We start from the raw sequence: 19,611 nt of genomic DNA, 5'->3' as shown, positions 1-19,611 counted from the left end.
TATCATCATCATCATCAGGCCTATATCATCATCATCATCAGGCCTATATCATCATCATCATCAGGCCTATATCATCATCATCATCAGGCCTATATCATCATCATCATCAGGCCTATATCATCATCATCATCAGGCCTATATCATCATCATAATGCATGATCCTTATATTATAAACCTATTATTATTCATAAAGGTCTTCTTTAAGAAGTGGGGCAGTCCCAGTCCTCTCATAACCTGTAGTTTTTATGTAACCCCCGGACAACACAGACACAGCAATACAGTATCCTGTGACAGAGATGGAAATCTGTTAAAAACTCAGAAAGAGGGGGGGGGGGATGTAAAATATTTGAATGTGAATGTCTGGCTCAGTTGACGGCCCCATTCATCTATTAAATCACTGTCCTGCACACATCAATGAACCATCAGCCTGGCCTGTTCTCTCCCAGCTTCATAGTCAGAAGGAAGTGTGTAATTCCAGTCCATATGACAGGACTACAGCACAGCCAATCAGGCACCATCCTTTAAGAGTCATCCCCCTGTTGGACTATGCATTGTACACATTGCTAGTTGGGCCATGGGGTGTGGGCATTCCAATGAGTTGGGTCCGGGGATGTTGGATCAGAATCTGTTGTATTTATATACAGTTTAAGGTACAATGTAGGTACGGTACTGCATTGAAAAGCCTACAAACACCGCTTCCAGCTGTCCCCTGGCGGCGATTCTAAATATTCAATATTCATTCAAATCCTCCTGCTGCAAGATCATTTTACTCCTGCGACAAAAATGGGTCAAATTAAGATCCGACATCTGTAGGGTGCCATTTTCAGACACAGCCAATGTCTGGGCCATGTGAAACATTGGTAAACAATGTGAGCGTGCAAAATGACACCCTATTCCCTATGTAGTGCACTACTTTTGACCAGGAAAAATCTGTGCACTATATAGGGAGTAGGGTGCCATTTCAGACACAGACAATGGCTTATTCCCAAGACCTCTAGGGTCTTACGTTACAGACAACATCTAGCCAGTCAAGACAATACACAGAAGCAGCATACTACAATAACATAGACAATTCAATACCCACATGAGGTGAATTGTACCACATGACTGTACCACAGAGCTCTACCACATTACTGTACCACAGAGCTGTACCACATTACTGTACCACAGAGCTGTACCACATTAATGTACCACAGAGCTGTACCACATTACTGTACCACAGAGCTGTACCACATTACTGTACCACAGAGCTCTACCACATTACTGTACCACAGAGCTGTACCACAGAGCTGTACCACATTACTGTACCACAGAGCTGTACCACAGAGCTGTACCACAGAGCTGTACCACAGAGCTGTACCACATTACTGTACCACATAGCTGTACCACAGAGCTGTACCACATTACTGTACCACAGAGCTGTACCACATTACTGTACCACAGAGCTGTACCACATTACTGTACCACATTACTGTACCACAGAGCTGTACCACATTACTGTACCACAGAGCTGTACCACATTACTGTACCACATAGCTGTACCACATAGCTGTACCATAGAGCTGTACCACATTACTGTACCACAGAGCTGTACCACATTACTGTACCACAGAGCTGTACCACATTACTGTACCACATAGCTGTACCATAGAGCTGTACCACATTACTGTACCACAGAGCTGTACCACATTACTGTACCACAGGTACCTGTACAAATACTGCTGTACCACGGAGCTGTACCACAGAGTAACATTCTGTCCACCAACTGGTGCCCAGCCCACATGGGCTTATAGGACACCATATCAAGTATCAAAACATTACACAAATTAAACAAATGTAATGCCATGTCAAATACAACAAATGGTAATTAGTACAAATACATGTACAAATACATACAGGTACACATACTGTACAAATACATACAGGTACACATACTGTACAAATACATAAAGGTACACATACTGCTCAAATACATAAAGGTACACATACTGTACAAATACATAAAGGTACACATACTGTACAAATACATACAGGTACACATACTGCTCAAATACATAAAGGTACACATACTGCTCAAATACATAAAGGTACACATACTGTACAAATACATACAGGTTCACATACTGCTCAAATACATACAGGTACACATACTGTTCTATGTAGATCATCTATATAGCTGCTGTGGGATCTTGATTAAAGGCTCAATACAATCAAACAGGTCAGGAAACTCTCAGGTGATTCCAGATTAGCGGCCATTTCAAAGGGTGAGCAATTTCCCCAGTCCCACCCGACCATCTGCATACCGCACTGGAACCTTTGATATCCCTTGGTTCTTCTATTCCCTTGGTCCTACCATCCAACTACACCTGTCTGTCTCACACTCTCTCCTCTTGGTAGACCTGTCTGTCTGTCTCACACTCTCTCCTCTTGGTAGACCTGTCTGTCTGTCTCACACTCTCTCCTCTTGGTAGACCTGTCTGTCTGTCTCACATTCTCTCCCCTTGGTAGACCTGTCTGTCTGTCTCACATTCTCTCCCCTTGGTAGACCTGTCTGTCTCACATTCTCTCCTCTTGGTAGACCTGTCTGTCTGTCTGTCTCACATTCTCTCCTCTTGGTAGGTCTGTCTGTCTGTCTGTCTCACATTCTCTCCCCTTGGTAGACCTGTCTGTCTGTCTCACATTCTCTCCCCTTGGTAGACCTGTCTGTCTGTCTGTCTGTCTCACATTCTCTCCCCTTGGTAGACCTGTCTGTCTCACATTCTCTCCTCTTGGTAGACCTGTCTGTCTGTCTCACATTCTCTCCTCTTGGTAGGTCTGTCTGTCTCTCACATTCTCTCCCCTTGGTAGACCTGTCTGTCTGTCTGTCTGTCTCACATTCTCTCCCCTTGGTAGACCTGTCTGTCTGTCTCACATTCTCTCCCCTTGGTAGACCTGTCTGTCTGTCTCACATTCTCTCCTCTTGGTAGACCTGTCTGTCTGTCTCACATTCTCTCCCCTTGGTAGACCTGTCTGTCTGTCTCACATTCTCTCCTCTTGGTAGACCTGTCTGTCTGTTTCACATTCTCTCCTCTTGGTAGGTCTGTCTGTCTGTCTGTCTCACATTCTCTCCTCTTGGTAGGTCTTTCTGTCTGTCTGTCTCACATTCTCTCCTCTTGGTAGGTCTGTCTGTCTGTCTGTCTCACATTCTCTCCTCTTGGTAGACCTGTCTGTCTGTCTGTCTCACATTCTCTCCTCTTGGTAGACCTGTCTGTCTGTCTGTCTGTCTCACACTCTCTCCTCTTGGTAGACCTGTCTGTCTGTCTGTCTGTCTCACACTCTCTCCTCTTGGTAGACCTGTATGTCTGTCTCTCTCTTACCATCCACCCATCTGTCTCTCACACACTGTCCTCCTGACAGATGTGTTTTCCATTAATAAAGCTCAGACTGGCCACTGAGTGGTTGGTGGTCTTGAGGGAGGTCATGTGTATGTTGTTCCTGTTCCTCCTCTGGCTCTGGGACCTCTTCGCCAGGGCTCGACAACAACAACACAGCTGCTTGTTGAACTGCTTCTGGAAACTCTTGCTGAGCAGGTAGAGGGCGAAGGGGTTGACACAGGAGTTAGTGAAGGCCAGGATACGGGCTCCCACGGTGAAGATGAAGTGGGCCATGGAGGTGTCCACTTCGGAGTAGTGGTAGGAGCGGTTGAGGTAGATCACGTGACAGGGGAGCCAGCACACGGCGAACAGGCCCACAAACACCAGGACGGTCTTGGCAAGGCGCTTCCTGGACTCTATCTGTGATGTTGTGGAGAGAGAGAGATGAAGATTAAGAAAATAGAAGAGATGATGAGGGAGAAGAACTAGAAGAAAATAGAAGAGATGATGAGGGAGAAGAACTAGAAGAAAATAGAAGAGATGATGAGGGAGAAGAACTAGAAGAAAATAGAAGAGATGATGAGGGAGAAGAACTAGAAGAAAATAGAAGAGATGATGAGGGAGAAGAACTAGAAGAAAATAGTAGAGATGATGAGGGAGAAGAACTAGAAGAAAATAGTAGAGATGATGAGGGAGAAGAACTAGAAGAAAATAGTAGAGATGATGAGGGAGAAGAACTAGAAGAAAATAGTAGAGATGATGAGGGAGAAGAACTAGAAGAAAATAGTAGAGATGATGAGGGAGAAGAACTAGAAGAAAATAGTAGAGATGATGAGGGAGAAGAACTAGAAGAAAATAGAAGAGATGAAGAAGGAAAAGAAAATAGAAGAGCTGATGAAGACGAGAGACCCACCTGTCTTCTGACGTGCACGTTGCCCTCCACCGGCATATTATAGGCACTCCTGATCAGGCTCCTGGCGATGAACAGGTAATAGACTGATATAACCGACAGAGGAATGACATAGAAGATGAGGAAGGAGGCCATGGAGTGGATCTTGGGGTGCAGTTCACCATCGTGGGGATAGGGGGCGCAGGTGATGAAGGTCTCATTGGTGCTGTGGATGCTGAATGAGCGGAGGTCTGAGAAGACAGCCTCGGGGACAGCCAGGGTCATGGAGAAGAGCCAGATCACTGCAGCCCGCAGGACGATCCTCGCCGGGGCGTTGGATGCCTGGATGTCCATGGGCTTCACGATTGCCTTGTACCTGGAGGAGGAGGAGGAAGAGGAAGACATGATCTCCTCAACTTAGGCCACCTGTTCAGAAGTATGTGTGACGTATGATTCTTGATCTCTGCTTGCCTTATACAGATATCTTGCTGGCACTTGGGTTGAGTCCTGAATGGCACCCTATTCCCTATGTGGAGCAAGGCAATATAAAGGCACCCTATTCCCTATGTGGAGCAAGGCAATATAAAGGCACCCTATTCCCTATGTGGAGCAAGGCAATATAAAGGCACCCTATTCCCTATGTGGAACAATGCAATATAAAGGCACCCTATTCCCTATGTGGAGCAAGGCAATATAAAGGCACCCTATTCCCTATGTGGAATAATGCAATATAAAGGGAATAAGGTGCCCGTTGGGACACAGACAGTTTTCAACTAACCAGGTGCTATCCTTCAAAACCCGATTGTTCTCCAATCAACTCTACATTCTCCTGTTTCTCATTTTTCTTCATATTTCAACCCCTCGGTTCCTTTTACTGTTTGGTAAAGAGCGTCATGTCTGCTACCTGAATGAATATTTTCTACTGACGTCAGACGAGACCATAAGATGTTGATTGTGCATCAACATTCATTCTATTCAATTCCTTCTATTCTATTCCTTCTATTCTGTTCATTCTATTCCTTCTATTCTATTCCTTCTATACTATTCCTTCTATACTATTCCTTCTATTCTATTCCTTCTATACTATTCCTTCTCTTCTATTCCTTCTATTATATTCATTCTATTCTATTCCTTCTATACTATTCCTTCTATTCCTTCTATTATATTCATTCTATTCTATTCCTTCTATTCTATTCCTTCTATTATATTTATTCTATTCTATTCCTTCTATTCTATTCCTTCTATTCTATTCATTCTATTCTATTCCTTCTATACTATTCCTTCTATTCTATTCCTTCTATACTATTCATTCTATTCTATTCCTTCTATACTATTCCTTCTATTCTATTCATTATATTCTATTCCTTCTATACTATTCCTTCTATTATATTCATTCTATTCTATTCTATTCCTTCTATTCTATTCCTTCTATTATATTAATTCTATTCTATTAATTCTATACTATTCATTCTATTCTATTCATTCTATACTATTCATTATATTCTGTTCATTCTATACTATTCCTTCCATTCTATTCATTTGTCGAACATCTCATTCCAAAATAATGGGCATTATTATGGAGTTGGTCCCCCTTTTCTGCTATAACAGCCTCCACTCTTCTGGGAAGGCTTTCCACTAGATGTTGGAACATTGCTGCGGGGACTTGCTTCCATTCAGTCACAAGAGCATTAGTGAGGTCGGGCACTGATGTTGGACGATTAGGCCTGGCTCGCAGTCGGCATTCCAATTCATCCCAAATGTGTTCGATGGGGTTGAGGTCAGGGTTCTGTGCAGGCCAGTCAAGTTTTTCCATACCGATCTCGACAAACCATTTCTGTATGGACCTCGCTTTATGCATTTGGGCATTGTCATGCTGAAACAGGAAAAGGCCTTCCCCAAACTGTTGCCACAAAGTCGGAAGCACAGAATCATCTAGAATGTCATTGTATGCTGTAGCGTTAATATTTCCCTTCACTGGAACTAAGGGGCCCGAACCATGACAAACAGCCCCAGACCATTATTCCTCATCCACCAAACTTTACAGTTGGCACTATGCATTGGGGCAGGTAGCGTTTCCACTGCTCCAGAGTCCAATGGCAGCGAGCTTTACACCACTCCTGCTGACACTAGGCTTGCGCTTGTTCTTTGGCTTGTGTGCGACTCCTCGGCCAGGAAACCCATTTCAACCCAACAAACCGCTATTGTGCTGACATATCTTCCAGAGGCAGTTTGGAACTCTGTATTGAGGGTTTTTACGTGCTACGCACTTCAGCACTCGGTGGTCCCGTTCTGTGACCTTATGTGGCTTTACACTGAGCCGTTATTGCTCCTAGACATTTCCACTTCACAATAACAGCACTTACAGTTGACCGGGGCAGCTCTAGGTGGGCAGAAATTTGATGAACTGACTTGTTGGAAAGGTAGCATCCTATGACGGTGTTGCCACGTTGAAAGTCACTGAGCTCTTCATTAAGGACATGTTTGTCTATGGAGATTGCATGGCTGTGTGCTCGATTTTATACACCTGTCAGCAACGGGTGTGGCAGAAATAACCAAATCCACTTTGAAAGGGGTGTCCACGTACTCTAGTACATATAGTCCAGCTGTAATGTTTACTCCTGCACACCTGGAGAGCCAGGTTCCATTGAGGCAAGCTCAATCAAGCACAGATAAAGTTGATTGAAATGATCTCATAGTATTTTAACCTCGGTTTTGAAAGTATATGGTTAGGATTTAAACGGAGGAAACGTTGGGAAGCTGGTGAGGAGAGGGGGGGTATCTGTCATTTATGAATGGATTATTATCTGCTAATGGGATCCTAGGCTAAATGAGAGACTTTAGAGCAAAGACACAGAACATAGTAATAGGCTAGCTAGAGAGGGTATCATTATATGGCTGCCATGGTGATGGTCAGTCTATATGATGGATGTCTTCTCCTCCCAGTCCACAGGGATGCACACTTTATGGCAGCGTTCCAAATGAAACCCTATTCCCTAGTGCACTACTTTTGACCAGAGCCCCGTGGATACATAGGGAAAGGGTGCCATTTGGGATGCAAACTATATCATCCCAATTAAAAGGTTGGTTGTGGGAAGTTGTGTGGGAAGGATATAGCCTATGACCCCCCCGACAACACACAGGCACGCCCATGCATGCAAGCACCGTCACTCATTTACTCATTCACTGTCACAAACACACACATGAAGTCGCAGGCTTATAGATTTCTACTCATATGTCAGATCTCATTTCTGTGCCTCTAGCACATCTCATATCGCTCATCGAAGTATGATCTCATTTCTGTGCCTCTAGCACATCTCATATCGCTCATCGAAGTATGATCTCATTTCTGTGCCTCTAGCACATCTCATATCGCTCATCGAAGTATGATCTCATTTCTGTGCCTCTAGCACATCTCATATCGCTCATCGAAGTATGATCTCATTTCTGTGCCTCTAGCACATCTCATATCGCTCATCGAAGTATGATCTCATTTCTGTGCCTCTAGCACATCTCATATCGCTCATCGAAGTATGATCTCATTTCTGTGCCTCTAGCACATCTCATATCTCTCATCAAAGTATGATCCCACTGATCCGAACGCGTAATAACGCAACAGAGTAAATCAGATTGTATCTGCATTGTCTCAGTAGCATCATGTTCTGGACAGGTTGTACCCATACCGTTGTTTAAATTCATATTATTTCCAGCTCGATAGAGTTTAGCCGAAGAACCTCTCGCCCGCCAGAGATGCGTTCAGAGATAATATTCGATAAGGATGGCAAGCTATCCCGTTTTCATCATTTTACCTAAACGACAATATGTTGAGCTAAAAGTAACTACAAGTCTACAACCATTTAACTATACAACTCTACATTAAAATACCAGATCAGTTGGCAATGGTATGTGTAGCCTATGGATAAGTTGGATAACTAAACGTCCATGTTGCAATATGAGTGTAGTAGACTAAAACATAAAGTGAAGGCTATTTACCTATCAGCAGACAACGCAGTCAGGGTAAAAACAGACACTCCGACGGAGGTGAGTTGGATGAATGGTATGAGTTTACATCCAACTCTACCGAAGAGCCACTCGTCCGCGAGGTACCGACTGGCATCCACCGGCGCGCAAGTAACCAGGAGGACCAAGTCCCCGAACGCGAGACTCGACATGAAGAGGTTGGGGACATTCCGCATGGATTTAGAGGAAGACAATGTCTTGATGAGGGTTATGTTACCGATTAGTCCCACGACTATGATGACTCCATAAATGGCAGTGATGACGATGCTGATGTAGAACATAGATGGTTCCGAAGTGGCCCCTGTGTGATTACCGTGGTGCGCCCATTTGGACACATTCTGGTACAAATCAAATTCTTGTGTAATATGAAAAGGTTCTTCGAAGGACATTCTCTCAACATCCCATGTCTTGTTTATAAAAGTTTAAATAAAATTCGCTTCATTTGCCTTACTGATAGTCTCCAACTGGTGCGTAGAAAAATGCATTTCCACTTTGGAGAGTTTTACTCTGACGTAATAAATGTATATTATCCGATTATAAAGTGTGCTTTCTTAGACGACGTGCGCGGTCTACCTATAGTCCCCAATCCCAACACTGATTGAGGTGGGGTTGTATTGACTGGACCACGCGACCTCTACTGTTCTTTAAATGCGCGTGCGCAAAATGCGCTTTTCTGTCCTCTTTCGCGCGCTGTGGGTCTGCGCTCTCTGTCAGCAGTGTCTCTCAAGAACGAAAAAAACTTTTTTTATTAATTTAATTTTAGCATTTATTTACAATGATACAAAACACAAATGCAATACATATTGTAGTGTAGTTAGTAGTTTTGGTTTCCTGAGGAATCCAGAAAATGCAGTTGATTTTGTACCAAGGCCGTGGCACTACTTGAATGCACTATTATTGAGCTTATATAGACAACATATCATATGTGTGTATGATGGATTTTGTATATTGATTGTATATTGATTGTGTATAATTGATTGTATATGATTGTGTATAATTGATTGTGTACAATTGAGCTCACCATCCTATCCCCAGGGACATTGGTGTTCTCACTTAGATATAAGAGCTATTGACCACTGGTGACACTGATTTCATATCAGTTGTGAGCTGGCAGCAAAAGCCTGAGAAAAGTGAAAAATGCCTGGTGTTTTATGGAGAGGTGATAATACCCAACCATTATTTTTATTGAACCTTGTTTCATACAGGTTATACTCATTGACAAACAATATATTTTACTAGAGAGGGCATTAATGGTCCTAGGAAAAAATATGTTTACCCCTGTGGATGTGATGATGTTGGGGATTAATGTTTTGTGAGGGAGAGAGAGAGAGGGGGAGAGAGAGAGCGGGAGAGAGAGAGAGAGAGAGAGAGAGAGAGAGAGAGAGAGAGAGAGAGAGAGAGAGAGAGAGAGAGAGAGAGAGAGAGAGAGAGAGAGAGAGAGAGAGAGAGAGAGAGAGAGAGAGAGAGAGAGAGAGAGAGAGAGAGAGAGAGATTAGAAAATAAAGTATCAACCATCAGGACATCTACCAGACCTCCAGCTGACACAGTGAACGTCTCAAGTGTGACATCACATGTTCTCAGAATGGAAGAACTGAAAACCACAGCATGTGGGGCCTTCAAGGAGACCATGTCTTTCTCTCTCCATCTCTTCTTTAATCCTTTCCACTGCCCTCCATTAGAAGGTAAAACCACAGCATGTGGGGCCTTCAAGGAGACCATGTCTTTCTCTCTCCATCTCTTCTTTAATCCTTTCCACTGCCCTCCATTAGAAGGTAAAACCACAGCATGTGGGGCCTTCAAGGAGACCATGTCTTTCTCTCTCCATCTCTTCTTTAATCCTTTCCACTGCCCTCCATTAGAAGGTAAAACCACAGCATGTGGGGCCTTCAAGGAGGCCATGTCTTTCTCTCTCCCATCTCTTCTTTAATCCTTTCCACTGCCCTCCATTAGAAGGTAAAACCACAGCATGTGGGGCCTTCAAGGAGAAAACCATGTCTTTCTCTCTCTCCATCTCTTCTTTAATCCTTTCCACTGCCCTCCATTAGAAGGTAAAACCACAGCATGTGGGGCCTTCAAGGAGACCATGTCTTTCTCTCTCCATCTCTTCTTTAATCCTTTCCACTGCCCTCCATTAGAAGGTAAAACCACAGCATGTGGGGCCTTCAAGGAGACCATGTCTTTCTCTCTCCATCTCTTCTTTAATCCTTTCCACTGCCCTCCATTAGAAGGTAAAACCACAGCATGTGGGGCCTTCAAGGAGACCATATCTTTCTCTCTCCATCTCTTCTTTAATCCTTTCCACTGCCCTCCATTAGAAGGTAAAACCACAGCATGTGGGGCCTTCAAGGAGGCCATGTCTTTCTCTCTCCATCTCTTCTTTAATCCTTTCCACTGCCCTCCATTAGAAGGTAAAACCACAGCATGTGGGGCCTTCAAGGAGACAATGTCTTTCTCTCTCCATCTCTTCTTTAATCCTTTCCACTGCCCTCCATTAGAAGGTAAAACCACAGCATGTGGGGCCTTCAAGGAGACCATGTCTTTCTCTCTCCATCTCTTCTTTAATCCTTTCCACTGCCCTCCATTAGAAGGTAAAACCACAGCATGTGGGGCCTTCAAGGAGACCATGTCTTTCTCTCTCCATCTCTTCTTTAATCCTTTCCACTGCCCTCCATTAAAAGGTAAAACCACAATCCTTATTTTGATCAAAAGGGTAAACATGTACACTACCGGTCAAAAGATTTAGAAAACCTACTCATTCAAGGGTTCTTCTTTACTTGTATTGTTTTCGGCAGGTAGCCTAGTGGTTAGATTATGTACATTGTTGTGTATAATTGATTGTATATGATTGTGTATAATTGATTGTGTACAATTGAGCTCATCATCCTATCCCCAGGGACATTGGTGTTCTCACTTAGATATAAGAGCTTGGAGCCGAAAGGTTGCAAGATCGAATCCTCGAGCTGACGAGGTAAAAATCTGTCGTTCTGCCCCTGAACAAGTCAGTTTACCCACTGTTCCTAGGCTGTCATTGAAAATAAGAATTTGTTCTTAACGGACTTGCCTAGTTAAATAAAGGTAAAATTAAATTGTAGAATAATAGTGAAGACATCAAAACTATGAAATAACGCATATGGAATCATGTAGTAACTAAAAAAGTTTTAAACAAATCAAAATATATTTTATATTTGAGATTGGTCAATTAGCCACCCTTTGCCTTGATGCTCACTCTTGACACTCTCTTAACCAGCTTCACCTGGAATGCGTTTTCAACAGTCTTGAAGGACTTCCCACATACGCTGAGCACTTGTTGGCTGCTTTTCCTTCAGTCTGCGGTCCAACTCATCCCAAACCATCTGAATTTGGTTGATGTCGGGAGATTGTGGAGGGCATCTGACGCAGCACTCCATCTCTCACCTTCTGGTCAAATAGCCCTTCCTCAGCCTGGAGGTGTGTTGGGTCATTGTCCTGTTAAAAAACAAATGATAGTCCCACTATAACCAAACCAGATGGGATGGTGTATCGCTGCAGAATGCTGTGGTAGCCTTGCTGGTTAAGTGTGCCTTGAATTCTAAATAAATCACAACAGTGTCACCAGCAAAGCATCCCCACACCATAACACCTCCTCCTCCAGGCTTTACAGTGGGAGATACACATGCAGAGATCATCCGTTCACCCCCACACCATAACACCTCCTCCTCCATGCTTTACAGTGGGAGATACACATGCAGAGATCATCCGTTCACCCCCACACCACCACACCTCATCCTCCAGGCTTTACAGTGGGAGATACACATGCGGAGATCATCCTTTCACCCACACCATCTTCCAGTTGGAACTAAAAATCTCTAATTTCGACTCCAGACCAAAGGACAGATTTCCACTGGTCTAATGTCCATTGCTCGTGTTTCTTGGCCCAATCAAGTCTCTTCTTATTATTGGTGTCCTTTAGTAGTGGTTTCTTTGCAGCAATTCAACCATGAAGGACTGATTCTCCTCTGAACAGTTGATGTTGAGATGTGTCTATTACTTGAACTCTGTGAAATGTTTATTTGGGCTGCAATTTCTGAGGCTGGTAACTCTAATGAACTTATCCTCTGCAGCAGAGGTAACTCTAATGAACTTATCCTCTGCAGCAGAGGTAACTCTAATGAACTTATCCTCTGCAGCAGAGGTAACTCTAATGAACTTATCCTCTGCAGCAGAGGTATCTCTAATGAACTTATCCTCTGCAGCAGAGGTAACTCTAATGAACTTATCCTCTGCAGCAGAGGTAACTCTAATGAACTTATCCTCTGCAGCAGAGGTAACTCTAATGAACTTATCCTCTGCAGCAGAGGTAACTCTAATGAACTTATCCTCTGTAGCAGAGGTAACTCTAATGAACTTATCCTCTGTAGCAGAGGTAACTCTAATGAACTTATCCTCTGTAGCAGAGGTAACTCTAATGAACTTATCCTCTGTAGCAGAGGTAACTCTAATGAACATATCCTCTGTAGCAGAGGTAACTCTAATGAACTTATCCTCTGTATAACTCTAATGAACTTATCCTCTGTAGCAGAGGTAACTCTAATGAACTTATCCTCTGTAGCAGAGGTAACTCTAATGAACTTATCCTCTGTAGCAGAGGTAACTCTAATGAACTTATCCTCTGTAGCAGAGGTAACTCTAATGAACTTATCCTCTGCAGCAGAGGTAACTCTAATGAACTTATCCTCTGCAGCAGAGGTAACTCTAATGAACTTATCCTCTGCAGCAGAGGTAACTCTAATGAACTTATCCTCTGCAGCAGAGGTAACTCTAATGAACTTATCCTCTGCAGCAGAGGTAACTCTAATGAACTTATCCTCTGCAGCAGAGGTAACTCTAATGAACTTATCCTCTGCAGCAGAGGTAACTCTAATGAACTTATCCTCTGCAGCAGAGGTAACTCTAATGAACTTATCCTCTGTAGCAGAGGTAACTCTAATGAACTTATCCTCTGCAGCAGAGGTAACTCTAATGAACTTATCCTCTGCAGCAGAGGTAACTCTAATGAACTTATCCTCTGCAGCAGAGGTAACTCTAATGAACTTATCCTCTGTAGCAGAGGTAACTCTAATGAACTTATCCTCTGCAGCAGAGGTAACTCTAATGAACTTATCCTCTGTAGCAGAGGTAACTCTAATGAACATATCCTCTGCAGCAGAGGTAACTCTAATGAACTTATCCTCTGCAGCAGAGGTAACTCTAATGAACTTATCCTCTGTAGCAGAGGTAACTCTAATGAACTTATCCTCTGTAGCAGAGGTAACTCTAATGAACTTATCCTCTGCAGCAGAGGTAACTCTAATGAACTTATCCTCTGCAGCAGAGGTAACTCTAATGAACTTATCCTCTGCAGCAGAGGTAACTCTAATGAACTTATCCTCTGCAGCAGAGGTAACTCTAATGAACTTATCCTCTGCAGCAGAGGTAACTCTAATGAACTTATCCTCTGCAGCAGAGGTAACTCTAATGAACTTATCATCTGCAGCAGAGGTAACTCTAATGAACTTATCCTCTGCAGCAGAGGTAACTCTAATGAACTTATCCTCTGTAGCAGAGGTAACTCTAATGAACTTATCCTCTGTAGCAGAGGTAACTCTAATGAACTTATCCTCTGTAGCAGAGGTAACTCTAATGAACATATCATCTGTAGCAGAGGTAACTCTAATGAACTTATCCTCTGTAGCAGAGGTAACTCTAATGAACTTATCCTCTGTAGCAGAGGTAACTCTAATGAACTTATCCTCTGTAGCAGAGGTAACTCTAATGAACTTATCCTCTGTAGCAGAGGTAACTCTAATGAACTTATCCTCTGTAGCAGAGGTAACTCTAATGAACTTATCCTCTGTAGCAGAGGTAACTCTAATGAACTTATCCTCTGCAGCAGAGGTAACTCTAATGAACTTATCCTCTGTAGCAGAGGTAACTCTAATGAACTTATCCTCTGTAGCAGAGGTAACTCTAATGAACTTATCCTCTGCAGCAGAGGTAACTCTAATGAACTTATCCTCTGCAGCAGAGGTAACTCTAATGAACTTATCCTCTGTAGCAGAGGTAACTCTAATGAACTTATCCTCTGTAGCAGAGGTAACTCTAATGAACTTATCCTCTGCAGCAGAGGTAACTCTAATGAACTTATCCTCTGTAGCAGAGGTAACTCTAATGAACTTATCCTCTGCAGCAGAGGTAACTCTAATGAACTTATCCTCTGCAGCAGAGGTAACTCTAATGAACTTATCCTCTGCAGCAGAGGTAACTCTAATGAACTTATCCTCTGCAGCAGAGGTAACTCTAATGAACTTATCCTCTGCAGCAGAGGTAACTCTAATGAACTTATCCTCTGCAGCAGAGGTAACTCTAATGAACATATCCTCTGCAGCAGAGGTAACTCTAATGAACATATCCTCTGCAGCAGAGGTAACTCTAATGAACTTATCCTCTGCAGCAGAGGTAACTCTAATGAACATATCCTCTGCAGCAGAGGTAACTCTAATGAACTTATCCTCTGTAGCAGAGGTAACTCTAATGAACTTATCCTCTGCAGCAGAGGTAACTCTAATGAACTTATCCTCTGCAGCAGAGGTAACTCTAATGAACTTATCCTCTGCAGCAGAGGTAACTCTAATGAACATATCCTCTGCAGCAGAGGTAACTCTAATGAACTTATCCTCTGCAGCAGAGGTAACTCTAATGAACTTATCCTCTGTAGCAGAGGTAACTCTAATGAACTTATCCTCTGCAGCAGAGGTAACTCTAATGAACTTATCCTCTGTAGCAGAGGTAACTCTAATGAACTTATCCTCTGTAGCAGAGGTAACTCTAATGAACTTATCCTCTGTAGCAGAGGTAACTCTAATGAACTTATCCTCTGCAGCAGAGGTAACTCTAATGAACTTATCCTCTGTAGCAGAGGTAACTCTAATGAACATATCCTCTGCAGCAGAGGTAACTCTAATAAACTTATCCTCTGTAGCAGAGGTAACTCTAATGAACATATCCTCTGCAGCTGAGGTAACTCTAATGAACTTATCCTCTGCAGCAGAGGTAACTCTAATGAACTTATCCTCTGCAGCAGAGGTAACTCTAATGAACTTATCCTCTGCAGCAGAGGTAACTCTAATGAACTTATCCTCTGCAGCAGAGGTAACTCTAATGAACTTATCCTCTGCAGCAGAGGTAACTAACGAACTTATCCTCTGTAGCAGAGGTAACTCTAATGAACTTATCCTCTGCAGCAGAGGTAACTCTAATGAACTTATCCTCTGCAGCAGAGGTAACTCTAATGAACTTATCCTCTGCAGCAGAGGTAACTCTAATGAACTTATCCTCTGCAGCAGAGGTAACTCTAACGAACTTATCCTCTGTAGCAGAGGTAACTCTAATGAACTTACCCTCTGCAGCAGAGGTAACTCTAACAAACTTATCCTCTGCAGCAGAGGTAACTCTAATGAACTTATCCTCTGCAGCAGAGGTAACTCTGGGTCTTCCTTTCCTGTGGCGGTCCTCATGAGAGCCAGTTTCATCATAGCGCTTGATGGTTTTTGCGACAGCACTTGAAATGTTGCTGATTGACTGACCTTCATGTCTTAAAGTAATGATGGACTGTCATTTCTCTTTGCTTATTTGAGCTGTTCTTGCAATAATATGTGCTTGGTCTTTTACCAAATACTGCTGTAAAACTGCTGTAAAGCTCGCTGAGTATTTGTCCTTGCATTCATCCTCCTGGGATAAATATAGAGATTGGTCATCATAGACTTTGGTTGGATTTAGTTTAGTGGTCAAGATTGATGGTTAGATACAGTTTATGCTGGGGACTGGGGAGAACAAAATGTCACCCATTCTCAAAACCTGCGTTTCCAACTGAGACAGGGAGAGCTGTACAAACATGTCACCCATTCTCAAAACCTGCCTTTCCAACTGAGACAGGGAGAGCTGTACAAACATGTCACCCATTCTCAAAACCTGCCTTTCCAACTGAGACAGGGAGAGCTGTACAAACATGTCACCCATTCTCAAAACCTGCCTTTCCAACTGAGACAGGGAGAGCTGTACAAACATGTCACCCATTCTCAAACCTGCCTTTCCAACTGAGACAGGGAGAGCTGTACAAACATGTCACCCATTCTCAAAACCTGCGTTTCCAACTGAGACAGGGAGAGCTGTACAAACATGTCACCCATTCTCAAAACCTGCCTTTCCAACTGAGACAGGGAGAGCTGTACAAACATGTCACCCATTCTCAAAACCTGCGTTTCCAACTGAGACAGGGAGAGCTGTACAAACATGTCACCCATTCTCAAAACCTGCGTTTCCAACTGAGACAGGGAGAGCTGTACAAACATGTCACCCATTCTCAAAACCTGCCTTTCCAACTGAGACAGGGAGAGCTGTACAAACATGTCACCCATTCTCAAAACCTGCCTTTCCAACTGAGACAGGGAGAGCTGTACAAACATGTCACCCATTCTCAAAACCTGCGTTTCCAACTGAGACAGGGAGAGCTGTACAAACATGTCACCCATTCTCAAAACCTGCGTTTCCAACTGAGACAGGGAGAGCTGTACAAACATGTCACCCATTCTCAAAACCTGCCTTTCCAACTGAGACAGGGAGAGCTGTACAAACATGTCACCCATTCTCAAAACCTGCGTTTCCAACTGAGACAGGGAGAGCTGTACAAACATGTCACCCATTCTCAAAACCTGCGTTTCCAACTGAGACAGGGAGAGCTGTACAAACATGTCACCCATTCTCAAAACCTGCGTTTCCAACTGAGACAGGGAGAGCGGTACAAACATGTCACCCATTCTCAAAACCTGCGTTTCCAACTGAGACAGGGAGAGCTGTACAAACATGTCACCCATTCTCAAAACCTGCGTTTCCAACTGAGACAGGGAGAGCTGTACAAACATGTCACCCATTCTCAAAACCTGCGTTTCCAACTGAGACAGGGAGAGCTGTACAAACATGTCACCCATTCTCAAAACCTGCGTTTCCAACTGAGACAGGGAGAGCTGTACAAACATGTCACCCATTCTCAAAACCTGCGTTTCCAACTGAGACAGGGAGAGCTGTACAAACATGTCACCCATTCTCAAAACCTGCGTTTCCAACTGAGACAGGGAGAGCTGTACAAACATGTCACCCATTCTCAAAACCTGCGTTTCCAACTGAGACAGGGAGAGCTGTACAAACATGTCACCCATTCTCAAAACCTGCCTTTCCAACTGAGACAGGGAGAGCGGTACAAACATGTCACCCATTCTCAAAACCTGCCTTTCCAACTGAGACAGGGAGAGCTGTACAAACATGTTGCTCATTGTCTGTAAGAAAGGGAAGAGAGCACTTTTAAAGATGACATTTTACCAGACTGAGACTGTCCAAAAATGTTGCTTACTGTCTGTAACAAATGGCATCTTGAAAACTGGCATTTCAAATTAGAGAAATAAACTTTAATAAATGGACTATTCATGGTTTAAATCACCTTTAATAAATTGACTTGTAATTATTTAAATAATTTTTAATAAATGGACTATTCATTATTTAAATCAACTTTAATAAATAGACTTTTAATTATTTAAATAAACTTTAATAAATGGACTATTCATTATTTAAATCAACTTTAATACATTGACTATTCATTATTTAAATCAACTTTAATAAATTGACTATTCATTATTTAAATCATTTTAAACAAATGGACTATTCATTATTTAAATCAACTTTGATAAATTGACTATTCCTTATTTAGTCATTATTCAACCAGTGACATATGCAATAGACAGAGAGACAGATGAACACGTGGAAAGCTATTATTCTTTCATTCATTGACTGTGTTCTTCATTGAGGAATCTAAAATGTCGTCCAAATGTCAGCCATCCTACATTCTGGAAGGCTCCTTCCTCTAAGCACTAGAACTAATGCTAGGAGTTTGAAAATGTAAGTCACAATTCAATTTTACCCCAATTATCCCCACCCATCTTCTAGCCAGCCTTTCCAAATAGCTGCCACATGTTGATTAAATGTCAACTGTGTTGTCGATTCAGGAAGAACGTTCCTACACAAACGCTCAGCACTGAAGGAAGCTAATCAATGAAGACAAGAGAACTGTGTTGTCATTTATTTGTACCCCCCCCCAGAGTGTTTTACCTTGGCTATTATTTCACATTGACAAAGGAGTTTCTATTCAATGGTGGCAAGCTAGCTGACTGATTAACTGACTGGCTGGCTGGGTGGCTGACTGTCTGGCTGTGTGACTGACTGGCTGACTGATTAACTGACTGGCTGGCTGTGTGACTGACTGACTGGCGGGCTGGGTGGCTGACTGTCTGGCTGAGTGACTGACTGGCTGGCTGAGTGACTGACTGACTGGCTGGCTGTGTGACTGACTGACTGGCGGGCTGGGTGGCTGACTGTCTGGCTGAGTGACTGACTGGCTGGCTGTGTGACTGACTGACTGGCGGGCTGGGTGGCTGACTGTCTGGCTGAGTGACTGACTGGCTGGCTGTGTGACTGACTGACTGGCGGGCTGGGTGGCTGACTGTCTGGCTGAGTGACTGACTGGCTGAATGCAGAGGACTTCATTATCAAGCCAAGACATCAATGGTTACAATTTCTAGAATTGTGACTGAAGGACAAACATGAGTAATTACTCTGGTTTCCTAGAGTTAGGAGCCAAAAGACGGAGGCTGCCCCATGGTCAAACGTGTGAGAAAGTGAGAAGAGGCAGGAGGAAGTGAGGTGGCAGGAGTAGATGTGATGCGGTGTGAGGAAACAGGAGGAGGTGTGAGGCAGGAGGTATGAAGAAGCATGAGGAGGAGGTATGAAGAGGTATGAGGAGGTGTGAGGACACAGGAAGAGGTATGAGGTGTGAGGACACAGGAAGAGGTATGAGGTGTGAGGACACAGGAAGAGGTATGAGGTGTGAGGACACAGGAAGAGGTATGAGGTGTGAGGACACAGGAAGAGGTATGAGGTGTGAGGACACAGGAAGAGGTATGAGGTGTGAGGACACAGGAAGAGGTATGAGGTGTGAGGACACAGGAAGAGGTATGAGGTGTGAGGACACAGGAAGAGGTATGAGGTGTGAGGACACAGGAAGAGGTATGAGGTGTGAGGACACAGGAAGAGGTATGAGGTGTGAGGACACAGGTGTGAAGAGGTATGAAGAGGCAGGAGGAGGTGTGAGAAGGCAGGAGGTATGAAGAGGTATGAAGAGGTGTGAGGAGGCAGGAGGTATGAAGAAGTATGAGGTGTGAGGAGGCAGGAGGAGATATAAAGAAGTATGAGGAGGTGAGATGAGTTGTGTTAATCTTTAAATCAGTCTTA

At 43.4% G+C, this 19,611-nt stretch overlaps 1 protein-coding gene across 1 annotated transcript; it reads right to left on the bottom strand.

The window, feature by feature from the left end:
* Nucleotides 1-3,308: 3,308 nt before the first annotated feature.
* LOC112267652 (gastrin-releasing peptide receptor-like) lies at nucleotides 3,309-8,874 on the bottom strand. Its single transcript, XM_042315817.1, has 3 exons — nucleotides 8,233-8,874; nucleotides 4,267-4,618; nucleotides 3,309-3,773 (listed from the first exon to the last, which is right to left on the bottom strand). Exons 1-3 carry the CDS (start codon nucleotides 8,646-8,648, stop codon nucleotides 3,375-3,377), a joined length of 1,167 nt encoding a protein of 388 aa, XP_042171751.1. The 5' UTR covers nucleotides 8,649-8,874; the 3' UTR covers nucleotides 3,309-3,374.
* Between the last annotated feature and the right edge of the window lie 10,737 nt (nucleotides 8,875-19,611).

Source organism: Oncorhynchus tshawytscha, unplaced genomic scaffold (genome assembly GCF_018296145.1).
Source record: "Oncorhynchus tshawytscha isolate Ot180627B unplaced genomic scaffold, Otsh_v2.0 Un_contig_2177_pilon_pilon, whole genome shotgun sequence".
Lineage (NCBI taxonomy): Eukaryota > Metazoa > Chordata > Actinopteri > Salmoniformes > Salmonidae > Oncorhynchus > Oncorhynchus tshawytscha.
This window is presented reverse-complemented; position numbering and strand designations above follow the sequence as displayed.